Raw genomic sequence first — 27,971 nt, 5'->3', positions numbered from 1 at the left:
AAATTGTCTCGTGTATAATATTATAGGTTTATCTTCCAGATAAGCCATGTACTATAAATTGTACTCAGCGTTTATTTGGTTTAATTTGATCGACAGTAATTCTAAATTATGTAATAACATCTTATCTTGTTATTGCGTTTTTGCAGAGGAATGCGTGGATATGCGGAAAGACAACTGCTTTTTGAATTACACGAACGGCCAGTGTTCTGTGCCCATGTCTAACAGTCAAACTCGAATGATCTGCTGTTGTTCGATGGGCCAAGCCTGGGGATTGCCGTGTCAACCTTGTCCGGCGTCCAGTACTAGTAAGTATTATACGTATGTCTAGCTAGTTTTATCCTGGCACGTACTTCACCCGCCACACTTAAACACTTTGAAACGTACTATTTAACAACTGTTTGATTGAACTTCGTCGTTTGAGACGTTTATGTATAAGCTACCTCAATATTAAATTGAATATTGCTGATATATATAATATCAATATAATATATTATATATAATTGAACGATTTAAATTTTTTTATCAAGCTTAGAATCTTATTTAAAAAATATTAATCAAAAACAAATTTCCAAATTGGGTGAACAATGAACACTATAAATCATAAATACGTATTATGTTATATTAAGCAGGGCTGAAACATGTTATTAATAAAGTTGAGTTAATACGGATAGCTGTTTATATAATATAGTGAAAGTTCAAAGTTATCAATTAAGTGAATAATTTTATTAAGCTTGAAGCAAATAAGTTCAACAAAAGATTGTTTATTTTAAACTACAATTTCAAATTTGTTCTTACATTCAGCAATAAATATTTTCGTGAATGTTAGCAAACTAAGAGTTGATTTAGTCAACATTTTTACATAGGTATCATGTAAACGATTAAACCTATCTTTTTAATATAAATATACAACTAAATATTATACAAAAACAGACATAACGTAGGTACAATATAATAATAGTGAAATTTGTATATAAATATACCTAAAGCGTTTAACGATTTTATTCAGTTTCAACCAATCATTGAATATAAAACTGATACTATATGTAAGTAGATAATAATATATAGTATATACATTTTTAAATCAACTCTGTATATGACTTACTTTAAATAACTAGATAATAGTACATACCAGTTATATACTCGTAGTTATCTCAATTACACAATTTATTAATTTATTAACATTATAACATAATGTTACGTTGACAGCAACTCATTTATATTTATAATTTATATTCACGATTAACCGCAGTTAACGACCAACCTTTTGGAATTTTCTAACAGTATCTTTTTGTTTTTTTTTTCTGCGTTCTCAAGAGGAATACTTATTACTATGCGGCTCAAGACCGGGCTTGATCATGAATCCGATGACCAACCGGACCGAAGAAATTGACGAGTGTGCACTTATGCCGAACATGTGCAACCACGGATCCTGTGTCAACACGCCCGGAAGCTTCCACTGTTCGTGCGACGGTGGATACGTGTACGACGCCAACTCCCATCAATGCATCGGTGCGAGAGCGTTATGAGCTTACGATGCGGTTTCCTGCGGCGCTTAATCGATATGGAACATTTTTATTTTTTGTTTTAGACGACAACGAATGTCTGCGCATACCAGCTCCGTGTAGGGGTATCTCTCAGTGCGTCAACACTCCCGGTTCGTTCGAATGTCAGTGTCCAGAAGGGTACAAGCTCGGGTCGACCGCCAGAGAGTGTGTGGGTGAGTCGTCGCAGCGTCTGCCGCCGTTGTTGTGGCCGTACCTAAATAAATGAGAGTAGGCATTATTATAATAATGACGCTTTTCTCAAACAGACGTCGACGAGTGCTACGAGCGGGATGGAATATGTCGGGACGGCGAATGCTCAAATCTGGACGGCAGTTTTCAGTGCACCTGTCACAACGGCTATGCGCTCACTGCGGCTCGCGACACGTGTGTGGACGTAGATGAGTGCAGTCGTCATCAGAACGTGTGCAACAACGGCACTTGTCTCAACACCGTGGGATCGTTCAAGTGCAGCTGTTTCGACGGGTTCAAACTCAGTCACAATAACGATTGCATAGGTAATGCCTAAACTTTAGACAGTACCTTAAAAAATATACCAAGTGCTAAATCCGGTTCGCAAATACCGATCGCCTATCTAGGTCGAATTATTTTACAATCTAGGTACACTGACGCCGATTTGTCTGCAAACTGAGGAACACTATAACTGAGATATACTCAAACCGAGATGCCCCAAAAAATCTACAAGGGCAAACCTGGGTTATTCAGACGGTTTAATATTATTATTATACCTACGAGTTTAATATTAAGCATAGAATTTATTTATTGAGCCTGCAATCCATCGCAATGCAAATGGTTATGAGTCATATTTTTAGGCTCTTATAATCTGGCACGATAATGATCTATGTCCAAACGTTTTGATGTAAAAATCAAAATTTAATATTGTTTTTAACATTATAATATAATATACAATATATCAAATTTTTCCATATTATGTGTGTATACTATAATAACTCCTATTATATAAAATTGAAATCGATTATGTCTATACCGAAAACGAATGCAACAAATTTAAACAATTAAAAATATATTAATAAGTAGTAATTAATAAATTATTCTATTTTCACTGTATTGATATTTTTTACTATCATGCAGACGTGGATGAGTGTAGAATGATGCCTTTCCTGTGCAGAAACGGTCGATGTAAGAATACTATGGGTGGGTTCAGCTGTGAATGCACTTCCGGATATATTCTATCAACCGACGGCCAACATTGCAGGGATATTGATGAATGTACTGAGGTAATTATTTCACTCAAATTATTCAACATAAATGATGCGAGTTATAATAATATTATAAAAAAATAGTGTACTGTTATAGATTCCAGATAATACTATTTTATTCGGTTCTTCGATGTACAACTGACATTAAGCATTAGGTCTAGTGTCGGAATCAAGATTTTCAATATTTATGATTTTAATTGAATAGTATATTAGTACCTATACTATATTTATACTATGTATAATAATAGTATAGTATATAATGTTTATTAATTATAGTACTAATAAGTACTATATTTTGTATATTGCATTATAACAGTAGTGTGATAATTTATCTATTATACTGACTACGTAATATTCTAATATAATGCAAAAAAAAGTTGTGACATAAATCATTTTTTTTTTTAAATATTAAAAGTATCGTAATTGACATTTTTAATCTCACACATCGCCATAATATCTGGGTGGCATACATTTATTGACGAACTCAGATCTGTGTGCAAATAATCGAAATGTATAGCGAATTCGAAATTATTTCAGATACCGGACACTTGTCCCCAGCCGGGGAGATGTCAAAATCTGATGGGATCGTTTTTGTGCACCTGCCCGCCCGGATACCGGCTGTCGGCCGCCAAAAACTCGTGTATCGGTTAGCACAAATATACCTATATCTACGTTTTTTTTTTATTTCAAAGAGTAACATCTACTTATAAAACATTTTTTTTTCTAAGACATCAATGAATGTCAAGAAATGTCCGGTATATGTGATGGAGGTACATGTATGAACACAGACGGCGGCGTTATATGTGACTGTCCCGAAGGTTTCGTGCTCAGCTCCAACGGCATGAAATGTATAGACACCAGACAAGACCACTGTTACGATAAATTTTTATCTGGTCAGTATAATATTTTATTCGTGTAACGGTTTAAAAATAATAGATGTCAAATAGCAGGGGGTTGGTCAAACCTCACCCTCTGCAGTAATGTGCCCCGTAAACTCAAAATATTTTGATTTGTTGAAAAAGTTTTTAATGTAAAAATAATAACTTTATAGTAACATTGTAAATGCATTTTTCCAAAGACTCCATACTAAATGTTGTCCTCGTATGTCCCTGGATTTCAGTCTAACTGAATAATTTGTCATTTAACAATATATAATATTATAATTATACTATTCTGTATCGCGTTCTGTAGGCAACTGCTTGGCTCCTAGAAAACAGAGGATAACGGAGAAGGAGTGCTGTTGTTCGGCGGGAGGCGGATGGGGTAGGCTCTGCACGGCTTGCCCGAAACCTGGAAGTGGTAAAGACACATACCCTTATTTTAACATAATGTTATCATACGTTTTTCTTATTATTTTTACCATTATTCTTTGTATTTCAATTTCTCATCGGTTGTGCAGATGCGTTTGCAAAACTGTGTCCTGAGGGCATTGGTCGTGGAGACAAGGGCGAAGACCTGAACGAATGTGACTTTATGACAAACCCCTGTGACGGGGGTGAATGTATAAACACGGATGGATCTTACAGGTGCGAGTGCCCAGTTGGTTACGTTTTGGATTCGACAGGTAAAAAATGCATGGACGAGAACGAATGCAAAATAAACGTAAACATTTGCGGAAACGGAACGTGTACGAATCTGCAGGGTGGATTTGAATGCATCTGTGCTGACGGATTTGCGCCGGGGCCGACCCAGGTAAGCCAAACGGTCTTTTCGATCTTTTTTACTCGATAATTTGAGTGACCAAGGTTAAACTTTTGTATTTTCTTAGGTCTGCGAAGATGTCAACGAATGTCTGGAAATGTCCAATCAGTGCGCATTTCGTTGTCACAACGTTCCCGGATCGTTTAGGTGCATATGCCCGTACGGATATGCCCTGGCACCGGATGGTAGACACTGCCAAGGTATGCCCAAAAACATAACACTTACATATAATAATTATGTATTATATATAATATGTATTTAGACATTCTCTTATGATGTGTATTTACTTTTTAATTTTTATAGTATCGTGAATTACAATAATTAAAAACTAAAAAATAATGATTATGACATTAAATTTAAAAATAACTCTCAATATTACTCTCTCCTCATAGACGTTGACGAGTGTGTGACGCCGGCGAACAATTGTAAATTCGCGTGCAAGAACCTGATCGGGTCTTTTGCGTGCATCTGTCCTGAGGGCTACGCTCAAGTCGGCTCGGACGAATGCAGGGACATCAATGAGTGTGCTGAAAACTCGAACGTTTGCCAAAACGGATATTGCGTCAACCAGCCGGGCACGTACAAATGCGATTGCTACGACGGGTTCAAGACCAGTTACGACGGAAAACAGTGTATAGGTGAGTAATTGCAGAAACAACAACGATGATAATAATAATATGTGCATACAATTTCTGGTGTACTTACCTACATCATTAATATGATACTTGGCAGTTCGCTTACAATAGTAAAATATGCTAGCCACAATTTTTCAATTTCATTTTTATTAGAATTCTGATCTTTCAAATGCTTCGTAATATATTGTACTACTATCCCTTATTAAATAATTCGTTCCCAATGCCATTTAAAAAGTTTTGTATGCCCAATTTTATGCGAATCTGTTTTCAAAATAAAAAGCTATTGTTTGCCTACGATTTCCAAACGATTTTTTTCATGTATCTAAATAATTGTTATAGTACGTTGTCAATGTTTTTAGAATATAGGTCATGTATGAATAAAATAGCAATTTAGTATTTGACTATAAATATGACTGATTTAAATGTATATTTTGTATTTCATTGTGTTAAATATTATTTTGGATTATTAGAATAGGTTGGTTGTGAATGTATGGGTTGAATTTTAATAAATGCGTGTGATTAAAGGACTAAAACAGGATAAAAGCTGGTAATTATTGGTGAACCATCCTGTAACAATAATAATAATAATAATAATAATAACGTTGTCCTTTACCCGTGACACGGTTACAATGTGTTGGACCGATTAATAACGTTTCGATTCCGTGTATAAGATTCTAGAGTCGGATTTTGCTACAGACATTTGCTGAACGGCAGGTGTATCAGTCACGGCGGCACGAGTGGCGGAAACGTCACGGGCGCCGTGGCCTACAGATCCGTGACGAAAGCTGACTGCTGTTGCTCGATGGCCGCCGCCTGGGGACCTCAGTGTCAACCGTGTCCTTCTCCGTCTTCAGATTCGTTCAGACAACTGTGCTTGGAATCTGGTTACACGATCGACGGTCAAGGTGAGTTGTGGTCATGATATTATATGCGATGGATAAAACATAATATTTTAGGTGACCGTCTTATTAGTTGACATTTGACAGTATCAAAATTAACATAGACTATTAATAATTATTATACACTATTTTAGTCGTGTTACATAAATGTGCCTAGGTATAATGTGTTATAAATTTCTATTTTCATTAAAAATTAAAAACAATCAATATAAATATATTAGGTACTTTGAAATTATGTTTCTGCGATATGAACTTTTGCTCATAGCTTTTGTATAAACTATAAAGTATATATTATAAATACTGAACTATAAAAATATTGTTTTGCCGTTTATAAAACCTCAAATTTTAAATATCTGTTTAGTGAAGAAGACGGAAAGAAGTATATGCATCTTTTTCTGACTTCCCCGTAGCTTACTATTTTTCCATACAGTCAACTTAACGAGTTATAAACAATTTAATGAACTTTCGCCCAACCTTGCTTTATAATTTGTATATTTATATAACATTGTTATTACTTGCAGCTATCGTCACTATAATACACCACCTCGTATTCCGTGTGATATATGAAAGTCTAATTTACATGTTTTACAGACATAAACGAATGCGAAACTTTACCAGACTTGTGCGCCAACGGTAGATGTATAAACACTCTGGGGTCGTACAGATGCAGTTGCAACAAGGCTTTCAAAGTCGATCACACCGGAACGCATTGCAACGGTAAGTGAATCCTTTGTCGTCTTGTATAATATCATGACTGGGTCAGAGATTATTTTTCTCGTGTAAGTCCCGTTTGGACTTCAGCTCTGGCAAATCGGCAGATCGTGAAGTTCATAACCTTGCACATATTATGCCTTATGCATGTGTATATAATGTGTTTCAGACGTAAACGAATGCCTTCTCAACCCGTCGCCGTGCGAAATGTCCTGCCAGAATCTGGAAGGCGGATACGCTTGCGGCTGTCCCGCCGGATTTGTGTTAAATCCCGACAACACCACTTGTCGTGACTTGGACGAGTGCACTACCGGCCAACACATTTGCCAACAACTGTGCATCAACACCCACGGGTCGTACAAGTGTGGATGCCAACCTGGTTATCGACAGATCGGAGATCACTGTGCAGGTACTTATATTATATCTTATAGTTTATACCGCAGTATCAAGTATTAAGTTTTATCTACCCACTCTCACATCGTTTTGATTTATTTTGTTGTTAAGAACGTTTTTTTAAGTCTTAAACTTTTTCGAGTCGATTAATCCGTCACTAAGTGAGTGGCTTTGTATGTATACCGACCTAAATTCAAGACTGATTTATGGTTCTCAGATTATTTTTAACGTTTTAATTTCTGTTCTGAACTCCGTATTCAGGAACATTTTATTTTTTATTTATTTATTTTATTTATTTTAGAGCAACCCAATTAGAACAATACCAGAATACCTACTTAAGTAAATTCGTAAAATACTTTTGAAGGAATGATGTTTGTATCTTAAAATATAAATCATAATTTTTCATTTAAAATTAATTTGTAATCCATAAAAATAATCGGCATTAATGTTGGCTATTTAGATTTACAATAATTTCAATATTATGCTTTAGAATAATTTTGTTTAAAAATATTATTATGTCGTGAAATACAGTATTGTGGGCTGCCATCTACCGAAAAATCTCGGCTGAATATATTGCGCGAGTCGTTTGAAATGTTATTGTCCGGTAGATAGAGCTCGCGTTTACACAATTTGGTTTTATTAAATCGTGTTATTTCAAAGCCTTTTTATAATAACTATAATAGTATAATATTATATCAAACACATATTTTTTAATGTTTTATTAGTATTTTTACTTTTTAGTAGTATTAAAGTGTGACAGTCATAGGTGTATAATGATAATTAATTTTAATAATATTATGTAAAGACTATAATATTATATATTTATATTAATATACAATTTGGTACTCGTAATTTAGACGGTGGTGAATTCTAAAGTTTAATAAAACATGTAAACCAACTAAAAATTATCTATAATACATTATACACCTATCAAGTGTTACCATAGAATTTCAAAACTACAGTTGGAGGTGACTCACATATTATCACCTCTATAATCCATATTTTTATGTCAGTTCACAATAGTTGGAACATGGAGGAGCAAGTAATAGACCGACAGATTCGTATAGTGTATTATAATATAGGTTCAATAGGTATCATAATTTTTCTAAAAATTTACTTCACCATTGTACTGTACCTACTTATTATATTAAACTACGTCCTAAAAGAGAATAATAGACCAGTTCTTAGACCATTTTTTGCCTTCCACTCATCACTGACTATGTCGTTACGACGTTACGTGCGAGACGCGCGTCGCCAGACGGAATCCGGTCGCCGCCTGGTATATTCTCTTTTGGAACGGAGTATAGTATATATAATATATATCTATCTAATAATAATTAATAACTATATTATTTTACGATTAACTTGAACCACAACTCTGTTCACGAGTAGATATCGACGAGTGTCGGCAAGAATCCAACTTATGCCCGTCGCCGGGAAATTGCGTCAACACTTTGGGAAGTTACAGGTGTCTGTGTCCGAAGCACTATAAGCTCGACAGCACCGGTACTCGTTGCGTGGATCCAAAGCAATTACAATCGAAGAATCACCATATCGATTGCATCGGACTTGACTGCAATCAGAATGTTCCCGGCAATAACAATAACAACAACAACAACAACAACAACAACAACAACGGGTGTCATGATCATCAGGTACTACGGATTTATTTAAATTTTATAATATTATCATGCATACGTATCGATCAAAATACAGTAATACTCATAGGTTATAAATAAATAATTTGAAGTTAAAGCCCCCCTAAATATTTAAGAAACAAAATATACTTTTATACAGATTACAGAATGTTTTAGGGATAATTTATTATTATTAATATTAAATAAATACCTAAACTGGAACAAATAAGAATTTTACATCAAATTTTTATGTAAATTTGTTTTTGTTTGTATCCAAAAACTATATTTAATAATTAATAAGGACTAGTATTTCTTACTGTTGTTATTTCACGAGAAACGATAATAACTAGGCTGATGCCTGATATCATAGTGAGCTATTCCGGCTATTATATACATTGAAAAAGATAAAACTAACTCTTTACTAAATGACACTATTTTAAATATATTTGAAAAAAAGTGTAATAGGTTAATACAATTAAGTTAAAAATGGCAATTGTATTTTATTCATTTTTCCTTTTTTTGTGAGTATTCTAATTAGTAGGTATAATAATGAGAATTTTTAATTATTTTAATGAGTTATTAAATATAAAAAATTGTTGGGGGTGTGGGGGCAAAGCCCCCACGGGTTTTTTTGCTACCAACTATTTGAGCCCCCTCAATATTTCAAAGGATCTCTGCCTATGGTAATACTTCTCTATAATAGCAGTATTAACCTTGACACGTCTTGTATATTCGTAGGGACATCATAATATATTATGACTCCGTAATTCGCAAAATGTTAGAATTCCGGTTAGAATTATGATTCATCCATCAATATTACATCTGGATATTTGATTAGGTTAGTAGGGCATGATAGGTATGTAAAAGAAACGAATTTCTGAATCGATATTGGAGAATATGTTGGCCGAACCCAGTGGATATATTTCGCAAACAATATGGAAATTATTTTATACACGAGCAATTTTATATGTGTCGATCAATACCTATTGTGATAAGTTGTTTTATGTAATGGTTTAAGCACAGGTTATTATAGCTTTTGGGATTATTTTGTTAAAATGTTTATTCGATAAGTATTCGCGAGTCGCCTATGGAAAAGAAAAATACATTTTATTAAACGTATTATATATTTTGCGACTTGCTCCGCACTATCACTTCTTCACTTATAGTACCTATTAAGCCACCTTCACAATTTCATGGCGTTACCAGAAGTGTAAATAATGTAACCAGTTACCAGTCACCAGTCACCAATATAATATTACTATTACATGTCCAAATGCGATGGATGTGCGAGTAAGTGTGTTTTTAATATTATTCTCATATCGATCGACTGTCGATGCGGCGACGGATCTTAGGCACAAAGTCCCGCGGCTCAGACTGCGGTTGTGAAATTCAGTCAGTTTGTTGGTGGAATTTAATTATTATTAATATAATCATTATTTGCTGATAATTCCTAATAGTTCTTAAAAATAAATAAATCATTTTTTGATAGGTACTAAAATAATATTATTATATACCTCATTTTTGTTCGTATTTATAGAGTGCTCAAAATGGTCAAAACGGTACTTCCACCGCGAACGGGAACAATAATTGTGGATGTCCAAAGGGTTTCCGGAAGTCGGGCTACCGTGGCGAGTGTGTGGATATCAACGAGTGCCTCGACTCACCATGTGACCCCAACCTTAACTGCATCAACACGCCCGGTGGCTACCAGTGCGTGTGCGCCAATGGACAGATCTACGATCCTCAGTACGGTGCATCACAGGGTTGTAACGGCAGACCGACATCATCTCAGGTATGAAATGGGTCTGCAATACGATTTTCATGTCCATATAAAATATCTGTAAAGTATACGTTGTGATTTACACGTTTCAGTCGATATAGAAGTCGAAAACGATATAATTATAAGCCATAAGGACAATATTCTAAAAATTTTTTGCCAATTTCAAAATAAATAATCGTCATAGATATCTGCGGGTGTACAATAACTAAAGTATACTTTTTATACTATAGCTTTCACAGGTTATCATTTTGATCTTCATTTTATTATTATTAATTTCAAACTTAATAATGTTTTTTGTATTTGATTTGTACCCAGTTTTCAAAGAGAATACTGTCCTTTTACTTTTCAAACCAAATTTTAAATTCACCTTGTGTAAATAATTTCAACGACGTTTTCCTGTTATCCGTAAAATCGATAACACATAAGGATAAACATTGGTGTTCTCTAAATGTTCATACCCATTAACCGTGTCTAGTACCTATCACTGTCGCCTAATAATAATATAATATAATTTATATGTTCCTATAAGCGATCAAATAGCCGTGACTGTCAGTAAGTCTACTTATGACTTTTTCCGTGTAGTTTCGCAATAATATGAATTATGATTACTATCAATATTTATGTATTTCGCAGCATGGCGGTGGAGGCGGTGGCGGCGGAATAGGATGCTACGGGAGTCCTTGTGCATTCGGTTGCACTCCACATGGACATGGAGGTTTCTCCTGCGGATGTCCTTCAGGCTACCAACGGATTGGCCAGGTATATATGCTCACAATATTACACTATAATACACAGGATGTATGTTATTCGAGGTTATCATGGAAAGGTTCACGACATTGTTTGCATACTGCTTTGACAGACCATATAATTAGTATCGACATTTATTATTAATTATTAAAAACTAAAATGGTTTTTATGAACTGTACCATGATTATATTTGTACACATAAAAATGTCCGTGAACCCAAACAATTATAATACACATACGGGCACGTTCAAATTGCCTACTAAATAATAGGCAGTTCGAGTAGAGAAATTTGCTTATCCATGTTTAAGATTTGGGAGGCAATATGAACCGAGTTCTATGATAAGTACAGTCCACACTTAATATTTCGACATTGTATACGTTAGTAAGTTATAAAATATATCGAGGCTCCGTCAGCAAGATTTGTTTATACTACTTTTTTACCCTGTAATTTGTCATTGCAGGGTCATTGTCTATCGACCATAAGTCCACTGACCAGTGGCTCCAACATAGGACCACCAGATCTGGGTGACATCCCGACGTTTCCTATAGAACCAGAGTTGTATCCCAAAAGCTCGGGTGGAAAAATAATATCGACCGAGGGCTGTTTCTCGTGCAAGGTAAGTAAACATGTATACTTATTTTTTATTGTAAGTTAGAACATATTTCGATTGAATATATACCATATAGGAATAATACATACAAGAATACTGCAAAGTGCATGTGTGTCTATGTATAACTCACTCGTTAATGTGTTTTTTATGTAATGGTGCACGCAGATAAATGGGGATGGTAGACTTCGTCATAGGAGGACGACAAACGTATCGTCGGAAATTATCACGGTGGACAACAACGATGATCACCTCATGGTAAGTTTCCGTAAAATAATTTTGGTTAAAATTATAATACAATTATATTATTGCAACCTAATATTGGTATAATCATAATACGTGATTTCAAAATAAACCAATACCTGACGAAAATGTATCCATTGTTTTACAGAAGATACACAAGCACAGACACCACCGGGACGATGGAGTTCACAAGACCATCAGAATGAAAATGTCTGATGCTAAACGAAACACTCGTATTTTGAAACTGCTTCCAGCCGTCAAGGTAAGTGTTTAAGTATTTTATTTTCTCAACATGATAATTATTTATTATCATAATATGGCTAGCCATAATTATTAGGAAACAAAAATACAAAATATGAGGTCTAAAATATTTCTAAGCCGATTACGACTAGTATATACATAATATATAAAGTTAAACCGTTGGGTTTAGAAACAAAAATGTTACAAAAAGGTAAGTATATAATGTAGCCTGTAAGCAAGTACCTTCTAAGAAGAGAGTTTTGGAAATACACTCCCTATTAGATGTAGAAAAGGGTGAGAACACATACGACAACCTGATAACTTTACCAAACCCGAATGGGAGACTTGAATTCGGTTTTTTTTTTATCAAATATTTTTTACGTTTTCATTTCCAGGAAAATTACAATTACTTCTTGGTGCCAACCGGTGACTCAACTAACAAGTTCCGGATAAAACGGAACTCCAAAGGCATTTGGGGATTGCACTTCCGGCGGAATCCCAGAAAACCCGGAAAATATCACTTGGCCATAGACAGTCAGCGCACTGCGGCCGACGGCCAAACCGAACGCCAGAAACTTCCAATTTTGCACGTCAAGCTGATAGTGTCCGGAAACTAAACCACCCGATTTTTTTCATTCTCTTATTTTAAACCGAAAAATGTATCCAAATCGACAGGTTTATGATCAATTAAAAAATTAATCAAATTTAGAACTCGCGGTACTATTGTAATTTCTACCCAATATTAGTTTACTTATAGTATTTATCAGCTATCGGTACTTATTAGTAAGTTATTGCATTTAACTATAGATTCCGAATGATACATTTATTCGTCCAAAGTTAAGTCAAAAACGATATCAGTATATACGGCTAGTATTTTTCGAAAACCAAAGGTAATACTTTATACATGCACCTCTATATCATTACAATGGATTTCGATAAAAAAAAAATCCGATGAGAGAGTAATTGACGTGTGTTTTAGATATTTTACTAAGTAATATATCTGGTTAAATTAAGATGATATTACCACTGACAAAATATCTTCTCATTATCAAGCTTATCAAAATATCTTTCAATACAGCTTTAATATCACCTCTGTAGCTTAAAATATTTTATATCGGATAGGAATTTAAAATACCTGACATTTGAAGATTATCTATAATAATTTGAAATAATTTGAAATTTCTGAATTGTATTACTACACCTATTTAACGATACATCTTAATTCGTATTTTTATAATTATATTATAATATATGCGTAATGTGTATATAATTTGTATATCGTCGTAACAAGTTCATTCATTTCGTGTTCAATCGTTGTATTACTTTTATTTTATGTTAATATAATTTATTATTAAATTCTATTTTAATATTATTTTATATTTATGTGTTTTCGTAAACACATAATAGTTATCTTAATATTTTCTAAGTCGCCTTATCCACATTACATATTTTATCGTATCCAAAAAATATAATAGGTAGTGCATAATATTATTATGTAAGGACATTTTATTAAATAAATAGTTTTATATCATGTAAAATAGTCGTAATTATTATAAAATATGTATAATGACTGTAACTTATTAAAAATATTTATATCATTTATGCCTAATAATAAATGAAAACGTTTTAAAATCGACCTTCCATGTTTAATTAATATTATATGCATTGAGACGAGTTATATTTTATTAATACGCGCCTTTAGATTTTAGATAACAACGCGATAATAATATTCTATCGTTTTATTGAAAGCTTTTGTTTTTTTTTTTTAACGATAAAACCTATGAAAGTGCCAAGACGAAATATTATAGCTATAATATAATTTGTTACAAGTCTGCACTTGCTTGTCCTCTTTAATATTATACGTCCTGTTATTGCAGCTTGTTCTATTATAAATATATATTAATATTAATATTTATTATTATATAGTCGTTTAAACAAACGCAAACTTAACCGTATACATTGGTAAAATGTAATGTTGCCATATTAGTCTTCCCGAGCACTTAACTCTAAACTTTCATCGTAAAAAAAAAATAACGATGATTTACCAGGTTATTAATATTTCGGTACAATATTTGTTTAAAAGCTTTTGACCATAAATCATGAAGAATAAGGTTGACGCCAAACGGCGGTATTCAATTTAAAAATGATAAATTATCACTTTCGCGAAACAATATTATAATGATATTCAGTGTACAAATATAGCTATGCATTATAACAAGTACATAAACACCGAACCAATTTGCTAGATGGTGGAAAAATTTCGGGTTTGCTTAAAAATATCGGATTATTAATGGGTATGGACATTTATGGCAAAAAAGTTTAGTCGACGGTATTATTATAGGTACCTGGTACTATACATTTTGTGTGTAGAATTGGTGGTAGGGAGCGGGAATCTTCAAAATACATAGGTAATAACCTTGTGTGAGTACCGTAGATATTCATGACTTACATTGTTATAATAACCTATCCTTTGGATGTGACTTTGTGAGTGATAACTGATAATGTGTGAAATATCTAATAAGATCATGTTAATTGTATTTTTGTGCAATGAGTATAATATTGTAATTTTAATCGTATTATTAGTAATAATTTAATTATAATTTTAAATTCATAGAATATGGTAAAATATAAAAAGCCCAGGAACGTGTTCCACAACATAACGAGACTTAATTTGCTAAAAATTTCACAAAACCAGGGCAAGTGTAACTAACACACGAATTGACAGGTGGAAATGTCTGGGGAGGAAATGCTTAAACGAAAATTAAGAAAAGGTAAATACTGAATAATGTGCAACTTCTGTAAAAAAAAAAAAATAAGTCTACCTATTACCCTGCTATTACTATCAAAGTAAATTGAAAGTATAAAATTCGATTGTTATTTAATTGATTTAATTGGTAACGATTTTTTATCTTAATTTCGACTTTTGAACACCTTCCTATGAGATCAGGAAAAATCAAAAATCAATGGGGTCATGGCGGTACTGGTGTGACAATTGTTGTGAATAACTCCAACACCGCCATCGAAGTATTTTTGTCTTACTGACTCTAGAATGGTACTGAAGATTATTATTTAATTTGTAACGGTTTATAATATGTAATTCTAATTCCAATATTTGTAAGTCTTCTCAAACTTGGGAAAATCAATCGCCCTACTTCGGCAAAGGTTAGGTTTTGTGATTCTAAGGACACGACAATTAATGGTAATATTATTACGGTCCGTCTCGTAAGTCTTAATGCACACAGTTCTTAATGTTACAGTTCTCTCACCCTTCCCGCGAACGACACACATCGGCGGCTGCGATTTTTCGGACCGTGCCCAAAGACGGCTGCGGCGTCGTCGGTTACACGCATAATATCGTTCGATAATAATACAAAACGATCACACGGGTGCCATTAAATGATAATTAATAACGATTGGGATTTGGGAGGGGGGGGCGGATTACTTATATTTCCCGCGCTCGACCATAATAAGCCGGCGACCAGCTTTGTATATATATATAATACCTTTGCTGTGTAATGACCCATACTAGATATACGCGTATAATAACGATAATATTATTATTATTATAAAGACAAATTTTATACAAAACTCGCCTCCGGACGACACACGACTGAGCGTCGTATACACGATTCAATAATATTGCGTGTAGGTACCGTTCTGGGGACTTGAATGCCTTTGCAGTACTACAATCGTCCTAACCGTATGACGTATTATTATTATTATTATTATTATTATTATTATTATTATTATTATTATTATTGTCACCGTCGTCCCCGTGACTTTGTTGGAGCCCGTGATTAACGACTTACATAGGTACCGACCGATAGACCAGCCCGTCGGTGTGTGCGTATAGTATCCGTCCGGGTGACAAATAGCCGTCGCCCGCTGCAGTGGAAATAATATAAAACGGTCCATTGACAACGGTAAGATTAATGATGACGAAAAGCCGCCGCCACCGTCCATTATGATATTATAATATTACTGTTATTTCCGTGAGTCGTGTGCGTGTGTCGGTGTTACACATAGGTAATATTATGTGTAATATTATTATCGTATGACACGATACGTATTATAATGCGGTATTATAAATGTGTATTATGCTTGTCTTATGTATAGCTGCTGCGATTTGTCGTTTATTTTATTATATTCCACCCCGTCTTCATACGCCGTAGGTATAGGTGAGCGCCTCGTATATTTTACAATACATTATAATAACTAATAATTAATAACAATCGTGTAGTTGTAAGTATTTTCACACGGTCCCTATAAACCTCGTATTCTAATATATCCAAATATTATAATATATTGAATGATTGTGAAACATAGTTTTTCTTAAACGCATTTTTTAAAATTTCATATTTTCTTATAAACATTGAATTTGATATACGTGTACATGGGTATTATCAGGGCAGAGAACACGTCTCGTAAGTTGCAACTGTATAAAAAAGAAAACAACGAGGATATACAAGCTGCGAGAATGGCATGAGTACCTATAGGTATCTATAATATTATGCACTTATAAAAGTCTAAAAGTCGGCACTTATGATTAATTTTTAACAATCGACCACTATGAAAGAATAGTCTCTAAATCCGAATAAATCTAACCAAAGTATTGAACTTACTGTGTTCATCTGAGTGTTTTTACTGTTTTTAAAATGATATATATTAATTTATAGGTGAAAAAAAACATAATATGTTGGTTATAAAAATATTAATTTAATTTTTAATTGTCTTGAACACTTTTGAAATTTGTAAAATGTGCAACGAACATTTTAGAAAAAAATTGTATACTTTGTATAAATAAAGCAAAAAAGAAACCCAATATAGGAAATATTTATAACTTAATAAGAAAATGAAATTAGAAGCTCGTCTAAGCTACGTCTTAGTAAAAAATCAGAGTATTTTTCGTTTCTGTTACTATGCCGCAATTTTTTTTTATACATTTATACATTAGGTATTCATTAAATTAAGTAATATACTAATATGTAGTTACTAAAAAATAAAAATCTATTAAATCTATATATAAAAAAAAAAATAGCTTTGGATAAAAATACTGTTGTACGAAAAATAATTAATATCATAAATTTAAATTAAATTTTAAAGGACCATTATTGTATGAATAAAATTGTATTTATTGTAGAATTATTCAGCAACGATCTGCATTGGGGATTTGTTTAAAAAAATAATAAGCCAAAGGGTAAGTTGATCTGCAGCTGTTCAATAATTATTGAGTGTGCCTTAAACCAACTACAAATTTTTTTTTTTTTTTTTTTTATTTATCGAAAAGAAAGAAAATACATAAATTATTTTTATAGATAACATTTTCGATTATCTATCTCCTTTAAGCAAAGCTTGTGTTGGAGATAGAGAGTTATTAAATTATGTAATATAATTATTAATAAAAGAAATTATACTAAATTAAATTAAGATTTTAAATACATATAAAACTAAATAAACAAATATCAATATACATTTTTCTAGAAATTGTACATGAAAAAAACAAAACTATAAAATAACATTATATTCAAACATACACGACTAAAACAAATATAGATTAAAATTATTTACATAACTTAAAATATAAAAGAACTTGATTTAAGGTAAGTTGCACAATAACCATTCATTAATTAATTTTTTTTTTTTAATTTTGTTTGTATAGTATTGTAATTTCTGTTTTATATCATAATCCAATGAATTGAATGTAGTAGGCCCAAGGTAGTCTATGAATTTTTGACCACACGTTGTTTTTACATAATTTACTAATGCATCTAATGCCCTGTGTTGTCTTTTATTTTTGTATAACTCTGTATTGAACCATGTTTTTCTGTTAGTATCTAACCAAAATATCACAATTTTTTTGTAAACCGATCTAATAGGCAAAACCTTAAACTCTTTATAATTTTGATTTGTTGAGCCTACCATAGTTTTTTTTATCTAAACAGATTCTTATTATTTTGTTTTGTTGAAGTTGTAATGGCTTTAAATAAATTTCGGACAGTCCATCCCACACTAAACATCCATATTGGAACACTGATTGATATAGAGCTAAATATATATTGCGTAATATATTGACAGGCAGGATATTTTTTAGTTTATAAAATTTGTGGAGTGAAGAACGTAGCCTCATTACTATATTATTTATATGTAAATTCCACTTTAAATTACTGTCAAATGTTATACCTAGATATCTGGTAGACTGGACCCTTGAAATTTTTTTACACATATCATCATTACATTCAGCGATATTTTTACAACAATGTACTGTTAGTTCCTGAAAAGGAATAACCGAATTGTAAATACTGAAAGCCATAAAATAGGTTTTTTTTATATTCATAAATATTATATTTTGGTAAAAATTTAAACTTTAAGCGCTTACAAAACAATAAATTGTAACGATGTTTTTTTGATTGCGGTAAGAACAAATATTGCTAACAAACTTATTAATAGTATATTAATATCAATTTAAATGAAAAATGTATTAATTTAATGGAAAACCCATGAGTAACTACATCATGTTTAAGAGACTGACATTCGCTCACAAATAATTCGTTGAATGTTTATTCATTGGCTATGCAATCTGGCACAATATAACTACTAACTTATGCTATAGTTACATTTAGCAACATAACATCACTGTTATTATTCTGTTTGTTTTTATTTTAGCAGAAAATCTTTTATTAATCGTTACATTAATTCGTACAACATAATAAATCTTGAATTTACCAAAATGACCAATTATAGTGAAAATGATGAGCAGATCGTCGAAGAATCGATTGAAAGTATTCAAACGAATGACAATATTTTTTATAAAAGTAGTGATCTCATATCCAAACCAATCCAAAGTGAAGGATGTACGATGGATGAAAATATACTACAAATCCAGTAATCTATTTATTATTAGATCAAATCAGTTTTTTACACATTACTTTTAATTACCTAAATATTTAACTTTGGTTAAAATCTATAGCGAAAATCCCGTAGCCAACTATTTCGGTAAATTTTGGAAATTAACGAACAATTATTATTTTCTGTGACATTCACGTGTTGAACTTTTAAAAATATTTTATTTCATATTTCTGAAAATTAATCTTATACTATTTTTAATATTTAGGTTCGATATTATATGATGTACATGTGAATATTCAATGGTTATACCTTTTTTCCGTTTAACGGACAGCAGAGGAGACTCTGTGTGAACAATACTACCCTCTACTGCTATCGTTTATTAATACTAACATAAACTAATAAGGATACATACTAATAATTATTATACCTAAGTAATAAAATAAGTTGGGGGGGGGGGATAGATGATTGTTGATAAGAATAATATTATGTAGCTTCAGATCCATTTTTTTTGCCATAATTATTATATTATTTATTTACATCTAATTATGTGTCTAGCCATTCATTCGGTTACGATTGCTGTTCCAAAATGTTCAATATATGTGCAGCAGACAACCACACAGTTTTGTACGCGGCAGGTAGTTATATCAATATGTTTGATATCGACGACGGACATTTGAGTTTTAGAAAATGTGCCGGTAACGGAGGAATAGGGTACATAGCTGTAAGTTTGTTGGAACATTTAGAGCCGTTGAACCCACTTATATTACACAGTTTGATAACATTTTGTTAAATTAGAAAAATCCCGTTTTGAGCCATATAGCGGTGGGAGAAAAATGTAGTAATCCTCTGATAATTGTGTACGAATGGCCATCATTTGAAATAGTTAGCGTGCTCAAAGGTAGTGCTAAACAAAAAGTAAATTGCTTGTCGTACAGGTGTGTGTAACAATTAATGTTGATTTTTCACTATATTTTATTTATCGATAGTAATATTATATAAGTAGACATAAAAGTATAAGACAAATTAAACTTTTGTTTACAGCCAAAACGGTGACTACTTGTGTTCACAAGCAGCAGCACCAGATAATACTCTTACGATTTGGGATTGGAAAAAATCGAAAATAGTCTTGAGGACCAAGTCTCACACTCAAGATGTATACGTTTGTAGGTTTTCAAACTTTATACCCGACCATTTGGTAACCGGAGGATCCGGACACTTAAAATTCTGGAAAATGGCCAAAACTTTTACTGGATTAAAGCTCCTAGGTGAGCTCGGACGCTTCGTAAAAACGGAAATATCAAACGTCATTGGAATTTTCTCAATGCCCGATGAAAAAGTAAAATCATGTATACATAATAACAATTATAGTAATTATTTTTATTTACAATTGGGAATTGAGGTATATAGTATGACGTATCATGAATATATGTACACATTAATCTCGTAGTGATTGCAATGATAAATTAAATTTGAGTTGGATCATTAACACCGACTATAGCTAGCTGCAGTTAATAACTGCACTAAAAAACACCAAACGCATTCATAAGATACCTATGAACAGTTTTTAGTAAAATTTATTTCACGTTATTGAATATATATATACATACACATATAAAATAAAGATGCATTAGTGTATTGCATAATATATACTTACAGAAATGAGGTAAGTTAAAAATATAAATTTTAAATTAAGAATAGAAGTCATTTTTAATGCAACTTATCAGGAATAAAAGCTCAACTGATTTACTGTAATAACTTGCAATCGATTGTCCCATGTCTGTTTTTTAAGAACATTCAATTTAAAAGTAAAATTATACCTGCATTTTCAATTTCCAAAGTCACAATTATTACGTAAGCTTCGACTATACTATCATCAGTATAATAATTTGTTAATAAAGTACATAACAATATAATATTATTGATATTGAATCCAAAAACCACACAAACTTAAATTTTTCAAAACTGTTACATTTATAAAATGCTTTCATTAGAATTATGACATTAATTACTTACTTAATTTATATTTATTCAAAAACAAAAAAATGTAAAATCCTAATAAAATAAAATATAAAATACATTTTTGTTAGTTTGATGGTGGCTGTTGGTGAAAAATTAATGCAATGTCCGTTAAATTCATGAAAATACCACGTTTTAAATTTTTTTAAGCATAATTATCATTTATATAATATGACTTTATATGAATTTTGTATTGATACCATTTTATGCATACACAAACCAATTTACCTATTGTACTCGTATTAAAGTAACACTCATCGCTACCAAAAGAGTCCAAGACGGTTTTATTCAGGATTATTTTTTTACTACTCATTTGTAATTCAGTCTACTACACAATTCAGATTAGAATGATACCCACCTAATATTAATGTCTTTATTTCTTGTTTTGCAATAAAATAATACATCATAGATAAAGAAGAAAGTTAGGTTAGATTACCCAACCAAAAAGATTCATAATATACTTAATAGGTATACATTGTGTGATTTGAAGTTTTAAGTTTCAACTCATTATTATATAACTATCATTAGTTATAAGTTTGCAATATTTCACTTAACAATAAACCGACAATGTGTGTGTACTGTTTTTTTTCTACCAGACATCTTATGTGGTTTTTAGATGAGTGACACACCCGTCTTCTCTGTTTGTTGCAGGTGATATCTGGCTGTGAATGGGGCAATATTTTGATATGGGGAGAAAAATTCATCGAGATCGAGGTGACAAATAAATTTAGAAAACCGTGTCATTCGGCGCCTATCATCATGTTTTTATTCTCCGAACTCGAAGACCTGTTGACGAGCGTTAGCATGGACGGGACGATCAAATTTTGGAATTACCGTTCGGTTGAAGAATCAGATCCACCCGAAGACGACCGAGTGCTGGAAATGGAACCGTCTTACGTGATTAACATCCAGGACTCTATCGGTGATTCGAAAATCATGGGTATGTGTAAGATCGACCGCAACCCCGATTCATACGACTATTTTATTCAGGTAATTAACGACAGTAGAATCTATTAGCTACACGAGTTGAGTAGATAATGAATTTAATCATGAGTGATCGATGTCCGATAGATGAATAATATTAAATATATATTATTATATCATTACACTGCGATTGTACGTAATATCGAAATCTTACTCTCTCGTTTTTGTCGTTTCTGTAGGACGGCAATGGGGGAATGTGGCTCGCCGACATCGAAATGTCGAGCGACGCGAAACCTCTAAGAAGGTTGGCTAAGTTTCACGGCGACACAGTAACCTCTTTGCAACCATCGCCCGTCGGTAATTTCATCGCATCGACGTCGTTGGATGGTTGGCTCCACGTGCACGATGTCACCAAAAAAAAGTTGATATTCACCCATGATTTTAAAGCACCAATCACTTCGTCGATTTGGTTACCGTCGACGGTAAGTTAACTTTTGTATTCCCGTAAAACTTGGTTAACTTGAGCTGTATATTAACTTGAAATCATCAACACATCGAACTTTTTACAGGTCTCTAGAATTTCCTATGACAGTTATTGATAATTTTATAAAACGAACTTTTTAGCCTGTTTTTCAACTTTGAGTTCACTAAATCCAATTGTATAATCCTTTGAACTATATAAAAAATAAAATTGGGTAGGCCATGTTAATGCATGAAAAACGCACTGGGTAGTGGTCTTTTGCGTATAAAAGAGAAAGGTGATTTCTCAATTATGCAAAGGGTCATTTGATATGTAATGTTATATGTGTATATATTGTGATCTCAACTAATTATTCAATTAATGACTGTGTGATAAGGTTGCATGTCCAATTCATTCTTATAATATTATCTTATATGATTTTAATTTTTAACTGTAACAAAAATAATTATAATATATTTATTATATTATATATTTTTAGATAGCTTGTTTGAGAGATGTATTCATAATTGGATTTCAAACTGGAATTTTGAGAGTAATCACAATACCACTTAAAAAAATAGTAAAAAAAAAAATATTAAATCATTCCGAAATAGAGGAAATACAAGTAATTCGATTATTGTTACTGATAGTATAAACAATTGTTTGTAAATGGAAGTGAGAATCTGATTTTTTGCTTTTTATTTTTAGACCACAAGACCTCATAAAAGTTCTATCAGACTTTTGTCGATAAGCAATAGCGGCAAAACACTTGTAAGCGGAAGTGATGATCAAACAATTTTTGTCTATAAAATAAAAACCGGACCTATCAAGTTGAGTCCTATTGGTTTTTTTCCAATGCCTGGCAAAGTCACTTTTGTTCATTGGAAACCTTCAGAAGTAAAAATATTTCTCATGTGTCTACTTTAAAATTAGTTGTGGTAAATAGCTAATGGTTTTCAAATATTCAATTATTTATTTCAGAAACAAATGGCATTGATAAGTTGCGCTAGTGGGCATATTGTAGAAGTGAATGTTCCCACAAGTCGTCCGACGTACACCAGAGAATCGTTTTTATTGAACCTCGAATCGCGTGTAATAAAAACAGTGAGCATCAAGTCAGAAATACTTCAACAGCAATATTTGTTGAACTTGGCAGAAAAGAAAAATGATAAAATCAATAGGAAAAAAGAGACTTTAGAACTTCTCAGACAACAAGATCCCGATGTCATCATCGATGAAGAGTTATATTTTGAAGATTCCGAAGAAGACGAAGAACCACCAAAAATCTTTATTCCTTCAACACCAAACCCCGTATTGTTTGCCATTTACACTCCAAAAGAAAATGGCATATGGGTGTCTATTGATGGATACGACGCTGGCTATTTGTACGAATACGATGTGAACACATCCAGACCAGTGACCAATGCATATGTGACGATACCAAACATAAATAATACTCAAATAACTGCAATTAAAATTGTGTAAGTACAGTACACTTAAATGGAACACAAAATAAATATATTGACATAGTTATATTTGAATACTATAGACATTTACATAATATAATAATTATGTGATGTTGCAATGTATAGATAATTTAACATATCTCGTATTATTACTTAGTACTTACCTACAAAGTTTATTTTTTAAGTTACTTCTATTTACAAATACTTACGAGAAAATACAGACATTTTTAAATTCATATTTTATTTAATTGCAAACATTTGCTAAGCTTCATTCAATTCCTTTCCCCTTGTAGTAATTTTAAATTTTAATAACTTAATAAAATGTCTATTTTTTATGATTTAAAGTGGAGTTGATCCATTAACAGTTTTAATGGGCTTTGCTGATGGTAGAATACGTCTTACGAATGTTAAAGTCAACGACATATCAAATTTCGACAACTATATCGAATATTCTATTCACGACAACGAGACGGGAAGAGTAAATATGTTGTGTTTTAGTCAAGACAACTGTATGTTATACACTTGTGGCGATGATTGTAACATTTTTAGTTTTAAATTTCAATAATTAAGTCATCGAAAAGTGTTCTTGTATTGGATGTAAGTAAGTAATATAATAAAATCTCATCATTTTAAAATTATAAATAAATTATCAAACCAATAATGATTAAAATTAAGTTTGTAAGACAGAAATATAGTATACATAAGAAATCTCTTAAAAGTTATATTTTGATCTAATATTAATGACCATCATCTCTAACAAAGAAATTCTGTGTTGAATTTAGGCAAGAGCTCACTGATTTTAATTAAACACATCCTTGACCCCGCATATTTCGTGTCACAACTTCAACTACCTACCCCTATTTAAGGTTACTATAATCAGTTTCACACAAAAGTAACTTATTATTCTCTAAAACAGGGGTCGGCAGTTAATTTCAATGGTGATCCAGAAAATTACACGCTAACTTTTTCAAATGATGGCCATTCGTACACAATTATCAGAGGATTAGTACATTTTTCTCCCACCGCTATATGGCTCAAAACGGGATTTTTCTAATATAACAAAATGTTACCAAACTGTGTAATATATGTAGGTTCAACGGTTCTAAATGTTCTAACAAACTTACAGCTATGTACCCTATTCCTCCGTTACCAGCACAAATAATAATAAAAAAAACATATTGATATAATGATATAACTACTTGCCGCGTACACAACTGTGTGGTTGTCTGATGCACATATATTGAACATTTTGGAACAGCAATCGTAACCGAATAAATGGCTAGACACATAACTATACATGTAAAGACCTAATATAATAATTATGGCAACAAATTGGATAATAATAATATAATGCTTCACATTATTTACAATCATCCATTCCCCTTTAGTTTATTACTTACTTATATAGGTATTATAATTATTAGTATGTACCTGGGTGAAGTATGCATCATTGTTTTTTTTTATTTTGTAGCATAACGAATTCTTTGCAAACGAAAAAAATATCTTTACAAAACATTTTTATTGAATTTAAAAATCAAATACTTTTTGTAAAACTCATTTCAATATTTATGAGAAATACAAAAATACCTACAACCTACTATAATTATACAATATTTTAAATTAAACTAAATTAAAACACTGCTATAAGTCTAGCACATGATAAAAATAGTCTTTGTATTTACTTACTACACTTTAAACACTTATTTTACAATTACTTAATCGTCTTTCGTGTTCTCCATTATTGAAATAATTCTGAGCAAATTACCATATAGTTTCCATGCGCCTGAAACGCATTCATTATCATTATCAAATATATAGGTATATACTCAGAACAATTATGTATTTACTATACTACCGATTCTACCACGTGTTACGGATTTGCCTTGAGATCTAATAACAATAACAATGATTTAACGATCAGAAGGATACAAATGATATACACCTACTGTTATATAATTAAATCATGCCCCCCCCCCCAAGATTTATCGATAAATAGCCATCACACCACGGTAAGATCACCTAATGTACCCAATATATATAATAATATAATATTATATTATGTAGAAGCTCATTTGTCATTGAGCTGGAGTTGGTGCCCTCGTCTGATTAAATAGTCTCGAATTGAAATTTATTTCACGTGTTTCCATACAGAAAACCAGCAGAAGACAAGGGTACACACACACGCGCGGCAATTTCCGCGAATTTATGGTCCGGCACAAATGCAAAAACCACCCCTGGCTTCGTGTACGAGCGGCAAAAACGTACGTACATACACATTAGGCATAACATATATCGTATAAATAGGAGTGTTTGGCCCGATAGATGTATAGGTTTAAAAGGAGACAAATTGATGTTGACTCTGCGCTACCACCGGCCTCCGCCGATACTCTTTCGTGAGATTGATAAATGGTCCGGGCCGAATCGCCCGAGGCTGCTGTACCGGTCGGGCTGTGGAGTGGGGTGGTGGAAAAGTACGATAGCCAGGGTGGTCGTGTAAGGCGGTGATGAGAAGGGGGCGGAGGGGTGCAAAGAAGAACCAAAATAATAGGGATTTCGGACTGAGATTAATGATTGACCTCGCGGTCGACTGTATGCGGGGACAATATAAAAGCGACCGCGGCGGAGCGGCGGGAAGCTGTCGCGGGAATCGCTTGTGCGTGTATCGCGATAGATTTTCGTTCGATCCGACAGTCTAGGAAAAAAAAACACGAAATTGGTATTCAACATGTCCGCATGGTTTATTGGTGAGGGATAGCCGAACAGATTATTTATACCGAAAAATCGACGGATTTCGCAATGGTTTCGTCGGAAAATCTCCGTTATCCCCGCCAATATACAGGTATTCTTCGACAAATCAAAAATGTCCCGCTTGTATACTGAATAATTTTGTGGTTATAATAATTAGACTGTTTTGTTTTTTTTTTTCATTAAACAAAGTACTTGGTGAATTTTAATAGGTATTTGTGTATTCACGATGTAAACTTCTGTAAATGTACATAGATATGGTGACGAAATCGATCCAAGATAATTAATCGAAAGGTTTTACATGTTTATCTCCATAGCATATTATTTTTAGTATTACTGGTGAACATTGTAATATACAATACAACATAATATTTATTATTATATTGCACATTGTTTGAATATATTGTAATAATTAATCGTTATTGTTATTGGCTTATTTAATTGTTTACCACTGGACGTTGGTTTCGATTTTTAGATGCGATTTCATTTTGGATAAATTAAATATATCAATATTGTTGTCAAAACTCAAAAGCTTCGATGAATGATGAATAACGATAGAAAAAAACGGCTGGTACCTATCTATCACAGTTGAACGCATAATAAGACACACGCACTGCAGACACACAAATCCGTAGACGGTAGACCGTTTAAGTCTCCCTTAAGTTAGTGAACGAAAGTATAATAATATGTTTTGTATAGTTATTAGTTATTAGTTATGTGCACGAGAAGAAGCTCTCCGTGGATGTAATCCCTCGTTGCCGGGGTGGGTGGGCGGGGGATGGCCGAAAAAAAGACCGTCTGCGGCGAAGGGTACATACTTTTGTGCACGATATTATTATATGATGCGTAGCCGCTGCTGCGGACCGGATAAACCCTTCGGCGCGTGAAAACCCCTCAAAACGCTGTAACAATGTGCACACATAATATTATAATGTACGGCAAGTGTGGCCGAGTGTGCGGTTTAAACGAGCGTGTACTCTCTCCTTAACACCTCTTGCATTGTCATATTATCCTCATTGAAAACGATTCGTTCATAATATATTAAACTGCCGCTACTGCGCGCTACGGTGCGTGATGCCTCGCGTGGTGATGTAATATTATTATATTATTATAATCGGATGAAATCGATTGCAAAAAA

General features: G+C 32.7%; 2 protein-coding genes across 4 annotated transcripts in view; both read left to right on the top strand.

Annotated features, from left to right (window-relative positions):
- The window catches only part of LOC111038060 (fibrillin-2-like), a 38,662-nt gene extending 25,321 nt beyond the window's left edge, over window positions 1–13,341 (top strand). For 2 of the 3 annotated variants that reach the window (XM_022320982.1, XM_022320983.1), the window contains 21 exons: window positions 147–305; window positions 1,315–1,509; window positions 1,589–1,717; window positions 1,811–2,059; window positions 2,655–2,800; window positions 3,320–3,428; window positions 3,511–3,675; window positions 3,974–4,081; window positions 4,182–4,474; window positions 4,551–4,683; window positions 4,876–5,121; window positions 5,790–6,023; window positions 6,609–6,734; window positions 6,898–7,137; window positions 8,514–8,776; window positions 10,296–10,550; window positions 11,172–11,297; window positions 11,747–11,902; window positions 12,062–12,151; window positions 12,285–12,398; window positions 12,772–13,341. In XM_022320982.1, the coding sequence (XP_022176674.1) occupies window positions 147–305; window positions 1,315–1,509; window positions 1,589–1,717; window positions 1,811–2,059; window positions 2,655–2,800; window positions 3,320–3,428; window positions 3,511–3,675; window positions 3,974–4,081; window positions 4,182–4,474; window positions 4,551–4,683; window positions 4,876–5,121; window positions 5,790–6,023; window positions 6,609–6,734; window positions 6,898–7,137; window positions 8,514–8,776; window positions 10,296–10,550; window positions 11,172–11,297; window positions 11,747–11,902; window positions 12,062–12,151; window positions 12,285–12,398; window positions 12,772–12,993 (3,758 nt within the window). In that variant the 3' untranslated portion in view covers window positions 12,994–13,341. Of the gene's footprint in view, window positions 1–146; window positions 306–1,314; window positions 1,510–1,588; window positions 1,718–1,810; window positions 2,060–2,654; window positions 2,801–3,319; window positions 3,429–3,510; window positions 3,676–3,973; window positions 4,082–4,181; window positions 4,475–4,550; window positions 4,684–4,875; window positions 5,122–5,789; window positions 6,024–6,608; window positions 6,735–6,897; window positions 7,138–8,513; window positions 8,777–10,295; window positions 10,551–11,171; window positions 11,298–11,746; window positions 11,903–12,061; window positions 12,152–12,284; window positions 12,399–12,771 lie in introns of those variants that run through there. The other variant, XM_022320984.1, reaches the window with a different exon arrangement.
- Window positions 13,342–19,103: 5,762 nt separating this feature from the next.
- On the top strand, window positions 19,104–24,679 carry LOC111038061 (cilia- and flagella-associated protein 44-like). The gene is made up of 10 exons (XM_022320986.1): window positions 19,104–19,258; window positions 19,778–19,943; window positions 20,018–20,157; window positions 20,264–20,558; window positions 21,890–22,228; window positions 22,402–22,644; window positions 23,122–23,247; window positions 23,331–23,519; window positions 23,604–24,103; window positions 24,434–24,679. The coding sequence occupies exons 1-10, from the start codon at window positions 19,104–19,106 to the stop codon at window positions 24,651–24,653; spliced, it is 2,373 nt and encodes a 790-aa protein (XP_022176678.1). The 3' UTR covers window positions 24,654–24,679.
- The last annotated feature ends 3,292 nt before the right edge of the window (window positions 24,680–27,971 follow it).

Source organism: Myzus persicae, unplaced genomic scaffold (genome assembly GCF_001856785.1).
Source record: "Myzus persicae strain clone G006 unplaced genomic scaffold, MPER_G0061.0, whole genome shotgun sequence".
In the NCBI taxonomy this organism is placed as follows: Eukaryota; Metazoa; Arthropoda; class Insecta; order Hemiptera; family Aphididae; genus Myzus; species Myzus persicae.
Note: the sequence above shows the minus strand (reverse complement) of the source record. Positions and strands in the feature narration are given on the sequence as shown.

What these genes read in the sequence shown, in the direction of transcription:
- LOC111038061 (XM_022320986.1), top strand. Translation starts at nt 19,104, where the DNA reads ATGACCAATTATAGTGAAAATGATGAGCAGATCGTCGAAGAATCGATT. An exon ending in GAAAATATACTACAAATCCA is followed by an intron (nt 19,259 to 19,777) that starts GTAATCTATTTA and finishes TTATGTGTCTAG; the next exon opens with CCATTCATTCGGTTACGATT. An exon ending in GAGGAATAGGGTACATAGCT is followed by an intron (nt 19,944 to 20,017) that starts GTAAGTTTGTTG and finishes TTGTTAAATTAG; the next exon opens with AAAAATCCCGTTTTGAGCCA.